Below are 22,533 nucleotides of genomic sequence, written 5' to 3' on the forward strand. Positions count from 1 at the left end.
TGTTTAACAGGCAGTTGGATAAATGTGTCTGAAGCCCAGGAGAGAAGGGACTCTAAACTGGACATACCAAGATTCAAGAATTGTCAGTCTCTTGGTAATGGAAGCTGGCTGAGTCTGAGAGTCATTCACAGAAAGTTGTAGAACTAAAGCAACCTAAGAACAGTGAGAGAACCTACATTTCAGATGGGATCATAAGACGACAGGGAACCAGTGCAAGAGAAACAGGGAACAGAAGAGAGTGAGGAATGGGTTGCTTTAAGGCAGTGCTTCTTAAACAGTCTATGAAAGACCTGTCTCTTTTTACTGTTGTTTGAATTTGCAATCTGTCATGAACCGATACTTTTATAAAATCTAATAAAAATGAATTATTCGAAAAGTTATATTTGAAAAAGGCATACAAAATACAGCCCCAAATTTGCCATTAGCTTCAACAGATATAAAATTAAGTCTTTAGAAAAGTTTCTACTTACTTACTGTACTTTTCTCATCGAGGACTGGTAACAAAACTCACAGACTGGCACTAGTACGTGGACCACACTTTAAGCATCTCTGCTCTAATGGTACTCCCAGGCAGGGAGGGAAGACAAATGAGCCGAATATAGCCTCTGCCCTCAAGTAGCTTAAAGTCCAGTGGAGTAGACAGTTTGGGACACACAGTCATACTGCAAGGCAGAGAGGTCAAAGCACTGCCATTAGGAGGCAAGCATTAGGGACCATGATCTGTCCCAGCTCTGCCACCGTCTCACCCCGTAGGACCTTTGGCAGATCACAGCCCTCTCTGGCATCCCTTTTTTCATCTATATGATGAAGAGATCGTGTCAGATAATCAGACATTCAGGGTCTCCTCCTATTGTTTGGATACACAGCTAAAAACTCTCCATGCCAGTAGTTGTCTATTAGAAAGGTACAGAGTGACTACTCATGGGCACAGATTTCTTTTGGGGGTGATGAAAATATTCTAAAATTAGATTATGAAGATGGTTGTATAATTCTGTAAGTATACTTAAAAAAAAAAAACCCATTAAATGGGTGAGCTTTGTGGTATGTAAATGATATCTCAGTAAAGCTGTTTAAAAAGAAAAGACAATCCTCCTCGCCACTCGAAACCAGAAAAGATTGGCTTGGGAGGGTGACTGGTTCAGGCCAGAAAGCCAGGAGTACCTGACTGGCCCCATAGCTAAGGTGGCAGCTAAAAGGAACACCTCTGTTGTATATAAAAGTTTCCACTTCTGAATTTGCAAAGTACTGTAAGAATAATTTATAGTAATGAGTTTAAAAATCAGCTTTTTATTGCCTTCTCACCAACTACAAAGTGTTTTGTGCCAGTGAATTTTTACAATAATGTAGTATGGTACATTTTTCAACTTTGAATAAAGAATACTTCAGCTTCAAAAAAAAAGAGTACTATTTAAAAACTTACCTGTAAGACTTTCTCTTGCCCATACTGGTCTTTTTATTGATTTTCTGTTATTACTTTAACAAGTGTTTAATGCACTCCTCGTCCTTGTGAAGCTTAAAGTCTGGCAGAGTATAGACATTAGGCAAATAATTACAAGATTATTAGGTAATTACCATTGAGGCAAGTATTTCTGAAAAAGAGTAAAGTGTACCATGAGGGCGTAATGGGGACCTAATCTAGTCTGACCTAATCTAGACCTATAGATGTTACCCTGTCACTTGAGAAAATCCTGTGGAGAAGGATGATCATTAGTCATCCAAAGGGACCCAGCAGTCCACTCGGGGCACCGTGGGCAATGGAAGTTCTGTGATGTTTTAATTGCAGTCCATGTGGTAGGTTAGGGCTAAAAGGGGCCCTCAGTGATCCTGAATCCGATCCTCTGCCCTTGGTCTAGTCAGCCCCTTGCTCAGTGCAGAATAAAGACTTATTTTTGCTAACCCCCAGGGAAAAAGTAATTCCATATCCTAGATCCTGTGGACACAGAGGAATCATTGCATGATTGAGCTAGAGATGAGTGCCTGGTCACCAGAGCCCAAGCTCTCCAGAGCCACCTGCCATCCAGGCACCCGCATTTCATCAAGGCTTTAATCGGCTCCAAGCAGTCCTCAGATGAGCCTGGCTGGTATCCGGCATGACCTCATCACCGCCAACAGTAGCAGCTGGAGGCCAAGGCTCCCCTGGGTAAGAGAGAGGTCAGCATCAGCTGGGCCAGGTCTGTTCTACGTCCTCTGCTCTCCTCCACCTGCACAGGGCCTGGACATGGAGCTGAGTAGGAATCAGATTTCCCAAGGCAGGGCCAGCTGCCCTTTGCCAGCCCACTCGTGTCCCTCCAGAGCATGTGTTATTGGGCATAATGCACAGAGAAAGGGCAGCACTGCCCTTTAAGAAGGAGAACGTTGATCTAAAGGCCACAGTCTACAAATAGCAGCAAAGGCCCATCCCAGGGTCGGATGAGCCAGAACACAGGTTCCCCTCTCAAAAGGAATTTGTTTCTAGCATTCATGTGCTCTCTTCCTCCACACAGAGGCCTGGCCATGTCCCGACAGAAACACAGCAGCGATGCTTTCTGTAGGTTTATACCACAGACTCCTTCCTGAACACCATTTTAGAAATGAATTTTTTTTTTAACATAGCCAAAGGGAGCTTGCCATTTCAAGACTCCTTCAGAGACTCCCTCGAAATAATGAGTTCTGTGTGGTGAGAAGTGCTGACTGGGAGTCAGGCGACCTGACACGAACTCAGCCTTACTGTGGGACCTTGAGCAAGTCCCTTCCTCCTTACTGAGCCTCATTTTCCCCGTCTGTAAATTTAGATATTTGGACTGCAATCTCAAAGCTCCCTTTCATTTTCATATTTCGTGATTCTGACTGAATAATTGCCCTCTGATTTATCTAATTACAAATCTAAGTATTCATATTTATTTAGCGACTGTTATTTTTCTGCAACTGACTATCAGCATTCCTCTTCTAGGTTCCTGATGTATGTTCTTAAAGCATCTTTTATAACTTCTTTATAGCATTTAACACAACATGTAGTTATTTGGCTATTTGATTAATAGATCTCTCCTTCACTACACAATGTGTTCCCTGAAGACAGAGTCTGGATCTTCAGTGCTTATATTCTCATTACCTTGCACTATCCTTAGTACATGATAGGTGCTCAGTGAATATTTGTTGAATAAGTTAATTTATAAATGGGCAGTAGGCACTACAGGAAATAAAAAATAAAAAAAAAAAAGGAAAGAGTACAGGCCCTTCCTTCAGATTGCATCCTATAGTGTACTAGTTTGGTGAAAAGGCCTGTGCACAAAACACACTGAGAACAGTGCTGGATAGCAGGTAATAGGACTCTAAATTAAATGTAAGCAAAGGCCAGAATAAGCAAGTATAATGAAGGAGGAAGAGAAAGATCAGTGTTGACATTGTAGAAGTCTGCTTCGTGGAGGAGGGGGACTAAAGGCAGACCATCAAGGACAAGAAAAATCCAAACAGGCAGGGAGAAGGAGGAAAGCTTTTCAGGTGAGGCAGCAACGAAAATGAGCTTTGCACATTAGAGAACTGGAAGAAACTGGCCACCTGCTGGATTGTGGGTAAGGAATCTTGAATGTAGAGGGCCTTGGGGGTAAACAAGAGGACTTGGACTTTGAAGTCAGTAGAGAGCTCCTGAGATGACTGCTTGTTGTTTGTTTAGTGACTTTAGTGATTTTTACTTTTAAAAATGTACTAGATAAAAATTTCAAGCAATACAGAGGATATATGGTGGAATAGTAGTTGCCCTTCCATATCCCTGGTCCTCCTCCCTATTGCTGCTGTCAGATTATCACAGACTTAGTGGCTTAAAACAACTCAAATTTGGTATCTTACAGTTCTGGAGATAAGTCTGAAATGGGTCTCACTAGACTAAAATCAAGGTGTCTACAGAGTTGCATTCCCTTTTGGAGGCTCAGAGAGAATCTGTTTTCTTGTTTCCAGTTTCCAGAGGCTGCCCACTTTCTTGTCTCATAGCCCCTGTCCATATTCAAGCCAACAATAGTCAATCGAGTCTTTATCACATTTCATCACTCTGACACTGACTCTTCTGTTTCCCTCTTTCACTTCTTAGGACTCGTGATTACATTGAGCCCTCCTGGATAATCCAAGGTTATCTTCCCATCTCAAATTCAGCTGATGAGCAACCTTAATTCTCTCTGCAACCTTAATTCCCCTTTGCCGGGTAATTGAACATATTCACAAGTTCCAGGAATTAGAATGTGGATAGCATTGGGGGGACCATTATTCTACCTACCACACTCAGATATTTTACAAATGTTTTATTTTCTTTTCTGTTTTTTGAATAGTTAGTATTTGCACACAGCACAAAACTCAAAAATATTTTCAGTGAAAAGTCTTACTCCCACCCCCAACTTTGACTCAAATATTGTCCAGTTTCTCCACTGTATTGTTATTACCTTTTCCCTTGAAATTAATAAACAGCCTGTGGGGAGGCACTTTTAAGGTCATATAAATATCCTGCTCCTCATCAAAATTTCCCCCTGGACTCAGCATCCATTGATGATTCTTTCCTGAACCAATCTTTATATGATGGTTAGAAAATGAATATTTTATGTCTTTTCCAACTCTAGTACTCACTCCACAATGATCAGTTAGCACCTGGCATTCTGCAGTAAGAACCCCTTCTTCCCTGTCTATTGTCAGTATGTGCTCATGAATACTCTTGCTTTACTGTTCTGTCATTACTGTCCTTTATTATGTTGATACTAAAACTGCCTCCTATTTGGCCAGTGTAGCATACCCCCATCCTTTTTTTTTTTCCCTTTTTCCAATTTTTCCTTCCTTTTTTTTTTTTAACATTTCTTTATTTTCCCATATACCAAGATGCTTCAGTGTTATCTTGTATCCACCTTGCTGCTGCCCTGGAATCAGGCATTTCTCTTCGGAGCCCTAAGACTTTTTAGTGGGCAGTTGTATGAGACTGAAACCTGAGTACCAGGTGTGCTCATTACCCCTTCTGTTGACAGAGCCAAGAAATATATATATGCATATACACATATGCATACACATCCATCACAAGATACACATACATGGATATATATATACACACATATGCATATGCACATAGATATTTTAGAAATCCCAAACACTAGTACCTCCCACTCCAGTTCATCCCTACAGGATTCTTTCTTGTCTTCACACATTCCATATTATGCCCTTTCTTCCATAGTGAGAATGCTGGCCGCAGACAACACTAATGTATTTACTCATTTGCTTAATTCCATAATACATTCAGACTTGCTTCACCCATACCACTATAGAAAACAAAACTTCTAAAAAGAGTTCAGGTCAGGATTTGTTTGCAGTACTCATCTTTACTCCAAGGCTAAAGGTATATACTCAAATATTAGGTTCATAAGTTCCTTGGGTGTTTTTCCCCACTTCAGTGTCTTTATTTTATTCATTTGAAATACAGTTAATTTTTTCAACTTGCTTTCAGTTTTAGAATTTTTCTCCTCTAACTTTCCTTGTTTTAATTTTGTTGTTTGGATATGTAGAATATTAATTTTTACTAAAAGCTACAGAAAGATCTACTCAGAGGAGTAAGACTTTCTTCTGTATCCCTTTCAAGTTTTTTCTGCTCCCCTCAGGGAGCCCTGATCCTTTATGATAACCAGTTTTAATATTTTCTGGTTTATCCTCCCTGTGTGTCTTTGTGTAAACAAATATATGTATGTTTTCGTGTTTACCCTTTCTTCCTACACAAAAAATAGCCTACTATGTATGCTCTTTTGTAGTTTACCTTTTTACTTAACCATATTTCTTGGAAGTCACTCAATATCAATTCACAGAGATCTTCCTCATTCTTTTTTTACAGCTACATGGTACTCCACTGTGTTGATGCGCTATAAACGCTCTGCTTAGACATTGAGGTTTCGAATATTTTGCAATTGCAATCATGGTACAGTGAATAACCTCTAATATGTATATTTTGGGATTTTTGGAGGTGTGTCTTTACCATAAAGCCCTAGAAGTGGCATTGCTGGGCCAAAGGGTAAATGCATATGTTCTTTGATTAGATGTTATAAATTTCTTCATAGAAGTTGTTTCATCTTGCATTCCCACTAACAAAGTGCCTGTTTTATCACATCCTCTCCTTGTCAAACTTTTGGATTTTTGTAGTCTAATAGGTGAGATGTAGTTATCTCACTGTAATTTTAGTTTTATTCTCTTATTATGTGTGAAATTGAACATCATTTCACATGTTTAAGAGCCATTTTATATCTCCTTTTGTGAATTATTTATGCATATCTTTTTCCTATTTTTCTGGGACTTTTGGTCTTCGTTTTCTCTTAAATTGTTAAAAGTTTTTTTGTGTGTTAAGAATATTAGCCCTCTGTGACAAAAATTGTAAACATTTTCTCCTACTTTGGATTGATAACAATTTTTAATACTTCCCATATAATCCTAATACAAAATCAAGATTGAGAACCACTGGGGTAGTTTAAACTGTGCAAATTGGAACTGTTTTTAAAGGAGAACACATACACAGAGAAAGGGATGGGGCAGAGGACTCAGTTTTGGGAGTCACCCATAATTTGGAACAGAAGAATCTGTAACAGAAACCTGCAAAGGAGACAAAGTCATAGATATTGTGTATAATGGAAATCAAGGTAGAAAGGAATCAAAAGGAGGCAGGATTGGTGAGCAGCGTTGATTACTGCAGCCATGAGGAGAGGGAAGAAGAGGTTGCTGAGTGTGGTAATGAGATCCATACCCTTACCTTCCAGCACCACTTTCTCCCTGCTCATTCAGACTGAGAGAAGATTTTCCTGATCTCTATGAATGATTTTGTCTGGCAGTATTGCCAGGGACAGTAAGAGGCCTCTCCTGACAAACAAATTGAAGAAACATAGCCCAGCTGCATCATAACTGGGGCATAATTATTCAGCCAGCAAATATTTATTAAACTCCTACTGAGTGCCAGGTATTAGGCACAGGATTACCAGAGACCTCATTTTTAATCTGTGTTTCTCTCTTACCACTTTCTACAGTGTTGGAGTTTTCCTTTACCCAAGTCCATTTATCTAGTTTGTGATGCAGCCATAACTCCCAGACAAACATGGTAAAGTCCTTAGAATTAGGGGAAAGCGCTCTTGAGAAAAATGTATTCATTAGCACCAGCAAGAAAGTCTGGGTGAAAAGTGGGCCTCTTGGTATAGACTACAAGTCTACCCCTGTCCTCACCTCTTTCCTATTCTCCCTACCACCCTTCCACTTTTGTTTTTGGTGAGTGTGGCCTGATAGCAATGGTTGGGCATAAAGGAAAAAGCATAAATTGGAAGAGTCCTTCTTGGTAATGGCCTCTGTTTTTTTTTTAAAAAGCAACAATTTTATGAGGGAGATGAGTAATTCCTTCAGCCTTGATGGGAGTTGAAAAGAAAACATCAGCAGGTGAAGGGTCCTGTGCCTAGAACTGTGGCCTGTGGCGTTTAATATCATAGTTAAAAATAGTTAAAAATACTCCCTCTCTACTCCTGATTCTTGTTAACCCGGGAAGGGCAATTAGCAAAAATATTTCATTGGTTTCGGTTGCAAGTGTTCTCAAAGCCAACTCTAAATAATGTCTCCAGTCCTCCTTAAGGTTCAAGTGAAAGTGTGTCTATTTGAGTATACTTTATTTCAGTGAGCCTGGCGCAACCACTACTTTATTGTACTTCTCGTGCAAGCAGAAGGCTTTCCGTAGCTTTGGGAATAAACATGTGACTGGGAGCATAAGCCATTTCTTGATAACCCCTCTTTCCTGCTATGGACATTAGGCTAAGATTGGTCAACAGAAGCTTAAACATCTGGTCAGCTCAGTCCTTTGGGGTGGTTGGTGTTTTATAGACAACCCATCAAGATTGATTGGCCTTGTAACTGAATTAGCCAGATGTGTGGGCATTGTGTGCCCTTTCCTCAGCCTCCCTTCAATGTTGTTAGATGGAAGCAGACATGCGATTAGCATGTTTGAAGATGATGTGTTTTAGTGCATGAACAAAGGCTGTCGCCTACTGCAGAGACTGTGGCTCTTCCCCAGACGTCAGCAGTATAATTATGACTGCTAAATTCAGCCCAGACCCCAGGCTCGGGTGCCTTGGTCTCAGCTGTCATTTGCAGGAGGGGGAGGTGGGGTACAGAAGCCCAGGGACTCAGGCTCTTATTATAGTCCACTTTGAACTCTGCTTTATCCAGAGCCTTTCCCTCCCCACTGACAATTGCTCCCAGCTGCTTTCTGGTCACAGAGCCTGCTGCCACCTCTGGGGGTAGTCAGTGCTGGATTGTGGGGAGAGGGAGAAATAGGGCTGGCCTCCTAAAAGCCCACAACTTCCAGGAACTTGCCCAAAATGAAAATGAACTGACCGTCCCCAGACTTGCAGTGCATATGTCTCATACTATTATTCCTCATCTAAAAAACCCCTGCCTTAGGTTTGCATTGAACAGAAATCCTTGGCAGGAATTTTTGCTTTTGCCCTTTCCTCACCTAAGTCTGTATATGAAGTATTTTTGAACATGCATTTGCATGCTTTTGTACCACCTCTTTTCTACCCAGACTAGCCTGCATATTTGTCTTAGAACAAATCAGGCATTTTCCTACCTCTAATTCTCTGCTGATGCTTAATATTCTGTAGACATCTCATGTTCAATGTATCCAAACCCAGCCCTCCTCAAACTGTCTTCCGTATTCCCTGTTTTGTGAATGGCATCGTCATCTACCTCTCACCCAAACAAGAGTGTATTATAAGAAAGTCTGATGACTTTGCACTCACTTTCCACAAAGCCCATCTTTCTTAGAATTTTTTCTCAGGTCCATCTTCTCTCCTCTGTCCCCACTATACTAGTTCAGATTTCATCACTCACGTCTGGACTAGTGTAACAGCCTTTTTGTTAGTCTCCCTGTCTCCAGGCTCCCTTCATATCATCCTGTAGCTCAGACAACAAAACCGTGTGACTCCCTTGTTTGAAAACCTTCAGCAGTTCCCAGTGCCTGTAAACTGAGCTCAGATGTCTAACCCAGCATGCAATTCTCTGAAGCCTATCATGGATATTCTGTAACCGTTTCTACAAGTGGGCCTGGGGAGTTAGGAACAGTCATTGCCATAGGCCCACTCAATGCTCACTCCCTCTTTTCTTCCTCCAAACCTTTGCTCGTTTACCTTTCTCTTCCTGGGATGCCCTTTCCCCACTTACACACCTATCAAACTTACATAGTCTTCAAGAGCCAGCTCATTTATATCTTTCCGTGTAGCTTTCCCTGGTTTGCTTACATAAAGAATCACTTCTTACTCTGTAACCCCACAACAATTTGGGGAGGCTATTTTATTGTTTTAAAGATTACAGTTAAAGCTTCAAAAAACAGAGCTTAACATGTATCTCCTCCTTACACACCGTCTACCCCCAGCTCCTTGGATTCTGCTGCCAGTAGCCCTGGCCAGGTCTCTAACCTGTAGAAGGCCTTCCCAGTCTCCCTTCTGTCTGCTAGATGCGGTGGCTGGCTCTCTGCTCAATACCACATTTCTGCACATGTACCATTGATGAGATGTTTTGTAGGAAGGAATGCTTAATAATAGTAACTATAGTAAAAATAACAATAGGTATCATTTGAGTCCTTACTGTGTATCAGGCCCTGCACTAAAGCTTTTATCTCTTTTAAAATTTAAAATAACTCTGAGTTTGATATTATTATTATCTACATAAACAGATTCACTAGGCTATTAAGTAGCCTAACCAAATTCTACTACTGGTAAGTAGCAGAGCCATTGTTGGAATATCTGTAATTATAATCTCAAGAGCTGAATTCCAGTTCGTGTCCCCAGAGCCTATACAGGGACTGGCATAAAGTAGGTGCTCTGGAATTTCGGTTATTTGATGAATGGATGGACGGATGGATGGATGGATGGATGGATGGATGGATGGATGGATGGATGGATGGATGAATGAATGAATCAAGTGTTCTTCCACTGAACTTGCCTTCAGGCTTAAGAGCAACTAGCTAAAGCATCTGTAGATTATGCCAAAAAGTATGGATTTTGTCTCATCTCCTAATGCCCGGTTGTACACAGACATGTTCCTTCCCACTCAGTAACAAACTGCCTGGAACTCTTTCCTGGCTCATATTTACAAGAGAATGTGATAAATTTCGTATTGATCTCTCCTGTTCCACTGTAAATTTTGCAAAAGATGATTAAATAGAGCAATAGAGTCTGCAGGCATTGTGGCTCAATATGTTGTGGAGTGGCGTATCGACCTCCTCCATCCAAAGGCAGCCAGCGCCTATCCCTGCTGCCCCAGACCAGTAATTAAAATCCTGTGAGACTGGGATTTAAAATCCAATCATATCCCTGAATCAAGCCTTCTAGCCTCCCCATGTGATGAGTGCAATAAGGTAACGGCAGGAGCATGTTTATGTCTGTGCTGAAGCAGTCCCTATAGGGTGGGTAAGAAATGGAGAGTTGGGTAGCCCTGCTGGCTAAATCACTTCACCCTGACACCACAGCCACTTGTAAGACAATCTGTAGGTACATAAACAAGTCTCGGCCAAAGACCAAATTCAGACTGTAAGAGCAAAATATCATGCACAAAAAAAAAAAATCACAAATTGTGTTTCAGTGCACACTTCTATTTCCACAGCCAGTTGTTGGTTTAAGCAAGTGATTTGGCTTTGATTAGATTCTTTGTGGCCTTTAGTAGCCAAATATGTGTTTGAATTTCCACAGGAACTCTTTGATTTAAGCTAAGCTGAAGCCAACCTTCCCGGTGCTAAGGCCTGTAATCAAGACATGAGATACTATTAAAATAAACTTGTCCATCTCCTCCCAGCAGGATCAGGAGCTCCTTGAGAGCCAGGACAGTGAGTGTCTTCTTTTTCACCTTTGTATACCTAGCAAGATGCCAGACACATAGGAGGCTCTCAAAAAGTATCTTTGAGTGAATGAACACAAATTAATAGTCTTGAAAACCTGTAAACTGATGTGTATGTAGTAAGTCAACCTACTGAGTGATCGTCCACTCAGTGCCTGAACACTTCCTTTTCATTTGCTCCTGAAGCTGCTCAGAGTCTATCTTTAGATGTTCTGATGGTTAGAAATTTCTTATATTCAGCCAAAATATGCTTCCAAGAGTCTTAATGTTATCATTGGGCTTACGTAGAATGAATCTAATCCCTACTTTACATGATGACCCTTCTGGTACCTGAAAATGCAGGCATGTTCTCTGAGCTATCTTTTCTCTAGCCCAAACCTCCAGTTCCTTAAACTGTTATTCTTACATGGCTCTAAACTCTTTCATATTTTGATCACTCTTCCCAGAGCAATCTTCGCTTAGTCTTTCTTCTGAAACCCAGGACTTCCCATTTATCTTCATTACTTTTACCTCATTTGTTTTGGCTCTTAGTGTCAGTCTTCCACCAGGTGTATTTGGTACCCTTCCCACCCTAATATGACACCTGCAGATTTGATGAACAGGCCATCACTGTGATATTCGTGTCATGCATAAACATGCTAAACAGGACCAGGCCTGTTTACTGCCACTGGAAACTTTCTTCCATGTCATCTCTGGTCTGTCAGTCACTGTGCCCTCCCGCTTTGTCTGGTTAGCCCCCAGTCATTTACTAACCCTTCACACTTAACTGTGGATTTAGCCCACTTTTCTCCATCATGTCCTCAGGGTTGTCCTGAGGCATCCCATCAAATATCTGATGAAGTCTCCATTTGCCCTAACTGCATCTGATTGAGTGAATAGGTAATCCTGATGAAGAAAAGAAATGAGGTTATTCTGGCATAACTTGGTTTGGTGAATACATCCTGATGCTTAATGATCATCACCATTTCCTTCTCTAGGCATTCACAAGCATCCCTTTAGTAACACTCTGATTCTGAAGACAAGACATATATATGAAAAATGTGTGATCAGATAATTGCATTAGAGGTCCAAAGAAAGAAGTGACCCATGTAGGCAGGAATGGTCTGTGAAAGCTTCAGGGCAGGGAAATGGAACCAAGCTTTGCAGAATGTAGGGTCTGCATGGTAGGCACAGGAGATTTTGACACCACTGAAGAGAACAGTGACAGCACAATGTAGTCCAGTCCTTCAGGTCAGTGCTGGAACTGAAAGCTCAGGAGTGGGGCCCAGGACAGTGCAGGCATATGGAAAGATCCCTGGACTAGAAGGTTTCTAGCTTATGTTCTCCCATTCACAGTCTCCATGACCATGGGCTCTACCCTTATCTTTCCCAGGCTTCTCAGTCTTTTTGTTCTTAGTGCTTAACTCAGTGCAGAACCTTCTGCTCTCCTCTAGCTGATGCTGTGGTTTCCCATCTCCCTAGCTACATAGTGTGGCTCCCTTGTGTGGTGGGGAGAGAGGTCATCATCTTCATATCCTTGTTCCCCTACGCCACATTGTACTGTCATTGTTTCTGTCCCTGTGTGTCTCCCACCAGTCTGGGTTTTGCCCAAGAACAAGAACCAGTCTGATTCCACTCTGCCCAGTCCCTGGCCCAGCTTTAGTGCTCAATGGATTTTAATAGAATGACCAACTCCAGCCGTGAAGCAATAGCTATCTGTTTTATGAACTTGAGAAATCCACCTCTCTGAAGGCAAGAGATCCCACCATCAGGGAGTTAGGACTTCTATATGACCTTCTGGGAGGTCAGTATGTGTAGATCACCATTCCCCTGGCCCCCAGACAGGAAAGCCCTGCATAGGAGGAAAAGGAGCCCCTTTCTACAAAGCCGTCTACCCCAAATCTACCTCTGGAAAGTCCCCTATCTTGGCTTTGGACCATCTGAGCACACTGGAAGGGAAAAGAAAAAATTATTTTTCTCTCTTTTTGAGTCATTAAGCCTTTGGAAGGTAGCATTATGTGGTGGAAACCCAGACCTGGGTTCTTCTCAAAAACAAAAACAACTTTTATTATGTAAGATTCCAAATATCTACAAAAGAGAGAATAATATAATAAATCCCTGCATTAAATCCCAGCTTTACTGTTCATCTGCTGTGTGACCGTGGGAAATTATTTCAGCTCTCTGAACCTCTGCTTCCTCAGAGTCTTTGTATAGTGAATAATTCAAACTATATAAAGGCCTCATCCCCAGCAAATGTTAGCCCATTTCCTTTCACCTTGCTTTTCTGCCAGACTCAGTTAAATCATCTGTAAATGAAAAAATAATACCCCTCCTGCTTTATTCACCAAATTATTAAGAACTAAATACGTGGAAGTAGTTGGCACAAGGTATGGCACCTAAAATGCTCAGTAAAGGTTCTTGGTTACAGAGGAGGCATATCTGCAGGTGAACATGTACTTATGTATTCATATGTTGAGACTGCTCAGTGGCATGGTCTATGGGAGAAGCTCAGAATAAGCTGTCAGGACACCAGGCTCTGTTCCTAGTTCTGCTGTGCTTCCTGCGGCATTCTGGACAGGGCTCTCCTCTCTCACCTTCAGCCTTTAGGAATACACAGGGGAATTGGTCCATCTCAGACCTGAGGAACTACGTACAGACTGACCGCGAATGGGCATGGACTCCCAGGAAAGGGAGAGAATACGGAGGACAACAGGAGCCTAGGGATAGGGGGAATACCGAGAGCTGCAGGGGTAGGAAAGGCTTCCCAGAGAAGAGGCCTGGAAGAATAAGTAATAAGGTAGACAAGGGGCGGGGGTGCAGGACTGAGGAGTGGCCCAAACAACTGTGGGAATGCCTGTGGAGACAGGGCAGGTGCATGGCTTCTCCGATGTGGGTCATTGTCTGTCTATCTGTCTGTCTGTCCGTCTGTCTCTCTCTCTGCTTCCTTGATGGGAGTTCACAACCAAAAAGTCTAGCTCATTGCACATCTCTGATCATGGGAAAGATTTCCCTTATATTTAACAACAACTTCTAATTGAAGATAGTAAGCAGACTGTTGAAATAGTGAAAATCAGGATGAGGTGGTAAAGAAGCAAGCAGTCAAAATGGAAAGAGAGAGTGAATGTAAAAGTTATTACAAAGAACATTGTACAGCCTGTACAATCCTTTTTTCAATCATTTTTGAACTTTTTATCTTATTCTGTCCAAACAAAACTCCTAAAGATAGGTAGGGCAGCAATCATTACCACCAGAGACGCAAAGCAAGTGCCTGGATCACACACCCAGGGAACGGTAACCCCCACCCCCACTGGCTCCCAGTCCAGTGCTCTTTTACAGGGCTAGGAGCCAGCTGCTTGTAAGTGGAGGGTCACGGAAACTGCAGTGGTGGGAGATCTGGATCACTGGAAGGTAGTGTGGCTGATAGAACCTTGGTGGGTATGACAACTATAGGGGGTAACCATGTCAATAATAAAAGCCTAATTTATTTGTATAGGGCAGTTATTATTGTTTTTTTAAAAGTCCTCTTAATATACATTATCTCCTTTGATATTCACTGAGGTAGGCAGAGAGCTTGGACAGGGTAATGTCAAGGGAGCGGGGAGTAACAAGCCTCCTCTCGCACCCCAACCCCAGCTTGTAAGCTGTTCCTACAGGCACTGAGAAGATCTGAATCCCGCCCTCCACTCTAATTTCAGCACTCTCCCCAGGAAGGGCACATGGGCCTCTCTCTCCAACCACTTCCTCTCCACTTCCCACCTACAGAGCATAAACAGTGTTAAGGCCTGAGGTGACCTAAGCAGAGAAATATCTAGGACCAACAAAGAGACTAGGGACTTTGGCCTATAAGAACTGTAGGGACATGGTCACACACTTGCTGTCAGAAGGCTCTTCTGAGGCAGAAAGAATGGCCATGTTGTGGGTGGCCTCAGAAGATAGCACCTATAAAAAGTCCTTGGTTTAGTAAATCTTACTGAACACTTGTTGTATGCTAGGCCCTATGCTGGGTAGCAAGGATATAGCAGTGGATCAGACATGGTCCCTGACTTCTAAGAGCTCTCGGTCTTGGTTGGAGACAGACTTTTAATGTAGAGTGATCAGTGCAGTAAGATAGAAGAAGGACCAGTGGAAGCACGGAGGATGGTACCATACCTAGGGGGTGCGAGAAGACAAACTTTCCTAGAGAACTGGGTCTTCAAAGATGAACTGGTATTTTCAGGAAGACCAAGGTGAGAGTGGAGTTGGAGAGAGAAGTTGGGGCGCATATGAAAAGGATCTGCCCTCAGTTTAGTGGGAGAAACCTCTTCAGGGCCATGAGCTTGGGGCTGCGTTCTAAGCATATTCAGGGAAGCCAGGGTGACCACCTGCTTTGGATGTAGTAGAGAGAAGTCACTTCTTAGGGAATTGGCAGAGCTCACTATTAAGGACTTTTTCTTCTTGGAAAGTTTATGATTGTGTCAAACCAAAGGCAAGCCGGAGAAGAGCAGTGGGCTTCCTGGGCCCCCGTAGGCCAGGCTTTCTCTCTCACCAACACCATTTCCACTGCCATACTCTGCCTTGGGTGATGAGACCAAGCCAGCCACTAGCACCAACCAAGACCAGCCCATGACCACCCACCCCCTACCCTACTTTCCTGGCCCAAGCCCTATTGAAAAATTCCCCAGAATCTGAAAGAATTCAAGACAAATGGTTAAGAGGATGGAGTTAATAAAATTTGAAAAATTGAGGCCTGTCACTCTACTAAACTTTTTTCAATACCACTGACAGAAACATATTTCCCCAATGAGTGACCTTCCACAGCTGTAGCGGGTAGGCGCAGCCGCAGCAGTGCTGCCAGGAAGCCAGTCTGCTATTTATCAAATATTATAAGCTGGGACACACTAATCTGGAGCAGGGATAGGAGGGGAGGGGTCCTGCACTATACTGCCTGGGGTGCTCCAGGTGTTGGCCCCAGCCCCAGACAGCCAGTGGGAGGTGACGGATGGCCTGCGATTAGAACTCCCCACCTCTGTCCAGCCTTCTCACTTGCTCCCAGAGGCCTGACCCTCTAGACCAGCTGCTCGGCCTGGAGGGGCCCTGGGTGGGAGGCAAGGGGAGGTCAGGCCAGGGCACGAGCCATCCCGATGCCCCCTGAGAGGGCAGGCGGGTGAGGCCCAACGTGGTTATTTATTGGAGTGTAATGGTTTGTGGCCGTTGGTCCTGGAGGTGAAATCGATCAGTTTTAGAAGTCAGGTTCTATCAATTATTATAGCAATTAGTCAATTCAGAGCATCAGAGCAAGGGTGTGGGGGCTGGGGGGTAATATTAGATGGACATTATCTATGGTGCCCCCACCTCAGCCTTCCTAAAGTGCGAACATACATGCTACCCTGAGGCTCCAGAACCTTGGGGAACCTGGCTGGCTTCCCCCCTCAGAAGTGGCTGGGGTGGAGCCTGACTGATAGCCTCTTGGGCTGGAGACAGGTCCAGCACTGCTTTAAAAGGTATCCCTGTACTGGCTGGCCCAGGTGCAGAGATGTCCTACCTGTCCCCATCCAATCCTTTATGAGAAGTGACATGACTCTTACTAGAAATTACTCAGTGGCCAATGTTTATGGCACACATTTTTCATTCTGTAAGCAAATATAGATCACTGACAGCACTTGTTTGAAGCGGTTAATCTCACACTCTGTTCTCCCACTGTCTTCTCTCACCTTGTCTTTCTCTTCCCCCTCCCCTCCCCTCTCCCTTTTTTTTTCTCTGTTCCTTATCCATTTCTCTTCTCTTTGCTCCTTTTTTCTTTGCCTTCTAGAGGTCTCTCCCTGGTCTCCCTCCCGCTCCAGCCCATATCTAGTGTCAGAGCTCCCATGGAGGCTGCCAAAGAAAGGAGAGGCCTTTCCACTGCTTAATTGTAGTTCCCTTTCTGCCCTGGCTGTGGTCTAGGAGCTTTGAGGGAAGGAGAGGATGCTGTCTACCACTGGCCCCCAGCCCTTGCAAAGCCCCTCAGTGCTGAGCACCAGAGAGAACAGGAGTGGGCTGGGAAGGCCAGGCAAACAAGCCCCTTAATACTCCCTGAGCCCCCACAGTACTGTCTGTCCGTCCTGCCTTCAGCACACTAATCACACTCAACCTGAGTTATAGTTGTGTGGCCATCTCTCATTCCTGTCAGTTTCTGAAGAGCTGGAGTTGTGCCTAGATGTGAACTATAGGCAGCACCTAATCTTGAAGAGCCTGCAGAAGGGACAGAGAAGGAATGGTCACAGGGGTGTGAGGAAAACCTGAAAAAGTGATTTTATAGCACTCTAAGGAGAGTGGCCAAGATTTCAGTTGCTACAGAGTGGTCAAGAAATATAAAAAAACGATTCCTTGACTTTGCCAGTCATCCTGCTTACAGGCCCATGCAGATACAACGTTCCTAGTAAGTACCAACAGAAATGAAAGAAAGAGGCTCAAACTCTCTGAGGACTTGCCTACTAGTTAGGAAGAGCACAGACACCCTCCTTACTAGGAAGGTTATACTTTCTCATGTAAGCAGTGAAAAGCTACTGAAGGATTTTTTAGTGGGAATGTGTCATGGCCACCCTGGTGGGAGTGTAGAGAATTGGAGTTAAAACCTGGGATGGATTTGATTCCTGGTCCAAGGAAGTATCACCAGCTTTGTGACCTTGGGCTGGAGACAGCACTGCTTTAAAAGGCATTATTTCACTGCTCAAAGCCCAGTTTCCATGTCTGTAGCATGGGAATTTTAATTCCTACTCCTTAGGATAATCATAAAGATTAAATGATATAATGTATATAAAGTACAGAATACAGAGGCTGGCATACAGTAAGAGTTTAATAAATACCAGCAGCTATTATTGTCACTATTTATATATCCAAGAGACATGAAAACATATATTCACGTAAAGATTTGTATACAGATATTCATAGCAGCATTATTCATAATGGCCATATGGGAGAAACAACCCAAATGTTCATCAGCTGATGAATGGATAAACAAAAAGTGTGTATCCACACCGTGGGATATTATTCAGCCATAAAAAGGAATGAAGTACAAGCTACATTTATGTTAGCTTGCTAAATGAAAGAACCCAGACACAAAAAGCCACATATTGTATGTTTCCGTTTATACGAAATGTCAAATAAAGGCAAATTTATAGAGACAAAAAGTAGACAATGGTTGCTGGGGTTGGAGTGAATGGGGGGATTGTCTCTGATAGTGGTTATGGGGTCTCTTTTTGAGATGATGAAAATAATCTAGAATTAGATAGTGGTGATGGTTGTATGACCTTATAAATATATGTAAAATCACTAAATCGTATACTTTAAAAGGTATGTGAATTATCTCAATTAAAAATTATATATATTATTATTAATTATGTATACTAATATTTTATAGCAAATTCCTATTAGAAAATAGAATTTTCTAATAGGATATATACATATATAAATATAAATATATAATATTTATATTTATATATTATATATATATAAATAGAATATATAAAAATATCAGTTTTTTCTTACCGATAATAAGTTTCCTTGTCCCGGATCATACTTCTCACTCTCTGCACCTTTCCCATCCTCCTCCCACCCCTCTTCCACTGCAGCCCTGGCAGACAGCCACATGTAAAGTCTTAATAAATGTTTGCTATTGCTGATAAGTTTATAGTCCTTTAAGAAGCAGAGAGCTTCGATATGAATGATTTTATATCATGATATAAATGTTTCCACAGTCTGGGATTGAAAAATGCTGATTTTTACTGTTCATCAACAAATGGTGGCTAGACACAAACACACATACACACACAGAGCCAGGCCCCATACTGACATGACCTTGCCTATGTATTTAGTGTCCCGATCACATCCATTACATCCTTATGGCAGGGACTAAGTCTTAACCTTTCTATATTTCTAGAGAACACTTTCCTAGCAAGAAAGATCAAGAAGTGTTCCATTTAACACGTAGTTCTTGAGCATCTGCCGTGTTCAGGCACAGCTTGCTTAAGTTTCTCTCCTCCTGCCTTGAGAAGAATACCTTTAGAACAGGGCCAGATCTGATTCTTCTGTGTACCCAAGCCCCACTCATTCAAGGTTTGCCAAATTGAATGAAACGGACAGTTTTTGAAGAGGGTAATGAGGTGCTCAGACCTGGGCTTTGGAAAGGAAATTCTGACAGCATGGGGGTCAGAGTAGCCTTTCCTCCATACCTGCCTGGCCTTTGCACACTGTAAACACTTTATAGAGGCTCATTAGCTGCCAGCACTTAAAAGAAGATAGGTACATGGCCCCTGGCAAGCTCCTTCTTTCTGTTATAGTTAAAATTCTTTGCCGTCCAATCACAGGAGCTAATAATGCCTGGAAGAAAGCCTGCCCACAGGCACACAGTCACCAACAGCCAGCATTGGTAAGAGCATCCAAGTCGCTGGATGCCACTCCCTTCCAGAGGACTCAGCTGACTGGCAGTCAGGAAATGCCAGAGGCAAAAGACCATTAAAGGAGAGAGAAGAACCGAGTAGAAAAAAGGGGGCCTTTTCATTGTTGCTTGAGACATTCTGTGCTTTAGGAAAGAACCCTTTTATATGATTTTTTATAAATGAATATTTATCTGTATGCAAATGAGTTGGATAATAGTATTTTAACGACTAATACATTAGTATTGGGGTATATTAATCTATGTGTTTGGTATATTTGTTAGCATGTCCAGCTGTGTGTATTTGTATGTGCAACACATCTGTGTGTGGTAGTATGGGTAGTATGTTTCTGCACATGTGGGGGCCCCAATACTCAGACCTCTGTTTCAGAGAAGACTAAGAACCTTCCTCTCAGAGGAGCTTGGCATGTTTTTCCCTCCATTCTAAAATCTCTTAGGTTTTTGTTGCTCCATATTTCCAAGGGCGTTCCTAACACTAAAATCAGGGCCCAAGTCACCTCTGAGAAAAGGCTAAGGTCCCACTGATCGCTCATAGAGCCTCTGACAATTTCTCTTTCTCCTCCTGCCAGGAGCCAACCCCCTACAGAGGAATGAAATGGGACACACACCCTTGGATTATGCCAGAGAAGGGGAAGTGATGAAGCTTCTAAGGACTTCTGAGGTCAAGGTAAGTCTTAGATAAAGGAGAAGGCCTATGGGCACTCTGTGACACATTGAATCTTTCACTCATTAAATTATGTCAGGCCCCACACCAAAGGCCACTTTTCCTCAGGTGATCATTGTCTGTTTAAATATAAATCCAACCCCCAATCTCATCAAGAATAGGAAACTGTCCCTGTCATGACCAGGAAGAGGCCTGGACCACTTCTGGCTTCTGAGGATTTACTTTCAAATTCAGTTTTTGAGGTGATGGACCTTCCAACTTCTTTTCCTAGGAGGAGGGCTAGTGAGATAAAATCTTTAGACCAAGTACTATTTCTGGAGGCCTCATGCATTCTGTAGCCTCATTAAGCAATCTTTTCCTGTCATCACTCTTCTAGAACCATTCCCTAACCCCTCCTCTCCACACACACTTCAGAGAACTTGGTATAGTCTGAGTCAAAAAAAACATCATCTTAACTTAATCTTCTCAACCAAACTTTTGAACTCCCTAAAACCAGGGCTGCCTTCTGCTCCTCCTAGCCACCAAGCTGTAACTCAGGAACTACGTGGCAGAATCCAAGAACTAGAATCACAAATCTCAGAGCTGGCAGAGATCTCAGAAATCATCAAGTCCAATGATCAGAAATTTTATCAAAGCCCAAACAAATAAGTCAGAGGAAAGTAGAGCTTTTCTGGTTGAAGGAGAGGCGAACCTCTTCCTTCCCTGACCTATCCCTTCCCTCCTGGGCAGCCTCTGTGGAGGCTCTGCTATGGGTCAAACATTTTTAATTTCTGAAACCTAAATCAGATTCGTTTTACTTCTAGGAATATTGGAGCCCAGGGTGTGATGTGGCTTGCCTTTGGTCCCAGAGTAAGTTAGCATCAAAACTGAAAATTAATAGACTTGAGCAAAGTAGGTTCACTGGCAGGACTGGAACTGGAACAGCTGGTTTCTGACTCTTTCTTATGCTCTTCTCAGCATCATGGAGTCTCTTGTTGGCAAATTGGCTAAAGTGCCCTAAGATGATTCAGTGTAGCAGGTCCCACCTAGTGGCAAATATTCTCTGTGTCTTGAGTTAGAGCACAGGTCACTGGACTGAGACAGACAGGATGTGGGTTGTGATCCCAGCTCTGCTACTCACCGACTAGGTAACCTTGGGCTAACACTTCCCTTCATTGAAGCTCAGTTTATCTCTGTGAAATGAAAACATTGGACTAAATGGTTTTTAAGTTTCCATTCACTATGTGATTGTGTATCAGTCAGAATGAACTAGATTATGCTATTATAACAACTTTAAATTTCAGTTGTTTAAAACAACAAAGGTTTATTTTTGCTTCATGCTGTATATCCATTGTGGGTCGGCAGGGAGGTCTCTGCTCATCATAGGCATTCAGGTACCCAAGTGGCAGAACATCCTCCCTCTGGAATGTTGTTTTTTACTTGCCAGAGGGAAAAGAATTTTCTAGAAGATCTTGAATCTGCAGTTTAATGCTCAGCCTGGAAGTAGGACCCGCTACTTCCATGTATAACTCATTGGAGATACTAATCCATGTTTCCACCCAATCACAAGGAGACAAAGAAGAATAATCCTACCATGTGCCTAGAAGGGGAAGAATTGGAAATATTTGGCAACAGGCATTAACCACAGTTTGTCTCCTTGGGATCCTTAATAACTGTCTTGCAGTAGTTCCCTCCAGAGAAGGGAAGGAGTTAGGAAGGAGGACTGGCTTTAACAGCACATTCAGAGGGGCACTTGGAAGCAAGAAGAGCAAAAATTCCAGAGAGCAAGCACTTCCCTCCCTTTGTTCAGACTCCCTACCCATAGGAGCAGCCTTGAAAGTAAGATCAGCTACCCCAGGTGCCTTAAGGAAATCCCTAAACATGTTTCAGATAACCTCAGGGACTGCACTCCAGTCATTATCTCCCTTTTCAGGCCTAATTACTCTCCCATGAAAGCAAGTGCTTCCCTTGGCCGAGAGTACTCATGGTATGTCAGGTAATATGACATAGGGTAGGCACTGATCTGGTCATGTAAAGCAAGAGAACAGCCTCTTGGTGCCAGCACAGATGGAGGGGTTAGAGCTGCTAAGGGACCCTTAACAAAATTTGGCTGCCCAAGAAATGGCTTGATGTTGGTCATATTAGTACAGGCTTGTGTTCCTTTGTGCTGATCAGACCCTTCTAGACCATGGAGGGCAATTGCAGACACTACTTTCTGAGTAGACTGAGCTCTTAGATTGTACAGAGGAGGGCAGTAAGAGTGCAAGAGGAACTGTGCCCTAAGAAAAGGCTGAAAGCAGCAGGGGCATCTGGCCCGGAGAGGAGAGACTGCACGTAGGCACAGGAACAGCTGTGAATAGGAGGGGAAGAGATTGATTCAGCAGCAAAGTTAGGACAGAGCCAAGCTTAGAGGGGGCAGCTGCAAGGAGGATCTCTTTAACAGAGCTATTGCATTGTGCAAGGGGCAGCTCGTAGAGGCTAGATGACCACTTAGAGCCAGCCCAGGGCTTCTGTAGCCTCTCAGCTGGAAGACTGTTTTTCTGTCATCAGCTCTCTATACTTGATCCCTTCAGCCAATCTGGACTTCCTCTATCTGGAATGTCCAGCTGTCCACTGAGCATCTCCACCTGATTGTTCTGCCATCACATTA

General features: G+C 42.9%; 1 protein-coding gene across 1 annotated transcript in view; it reads left to right on the forward strand.

The window, feature by feature from the left end:
- Positions 1-22,533, forward strand: part of CLPB (ClpB homolog, mitochondrial AAA ATPase chaperonin) — a 133,564-nt gene that overhangs the window by 71,367 nt on the left and 39,664 nt on the right. Inside the window, exon 6 of the mRNA XM_011377410.2 lies at positions 19,810-19,907. Within this exon, the coding sequence (XP_011375712.1) occupies positions 19,810-19,907 (98 nt within the window). The remainder of the gene's footprint in view (positions 1-19,809; positions 19,908-22,533) is intronic.

The sequence above is a fragment of the Pteropus vampyrus genome, unplaced genomic scaffold, assembly GCF_000151845.1.
Source record: "Pteropus vampyrus isolate Shadow unplaced genomic scaffold, Pvam_2.0 Scaffold311, whole genome shotgun sequence".
Taxonomy (NCBI): domain Eukaryota; kingdom Metazoa; phylum Chordata; class Mammalia; order Chiroptera; family Pteropodidae; genus Pteropus; species Pteropus vampyrus.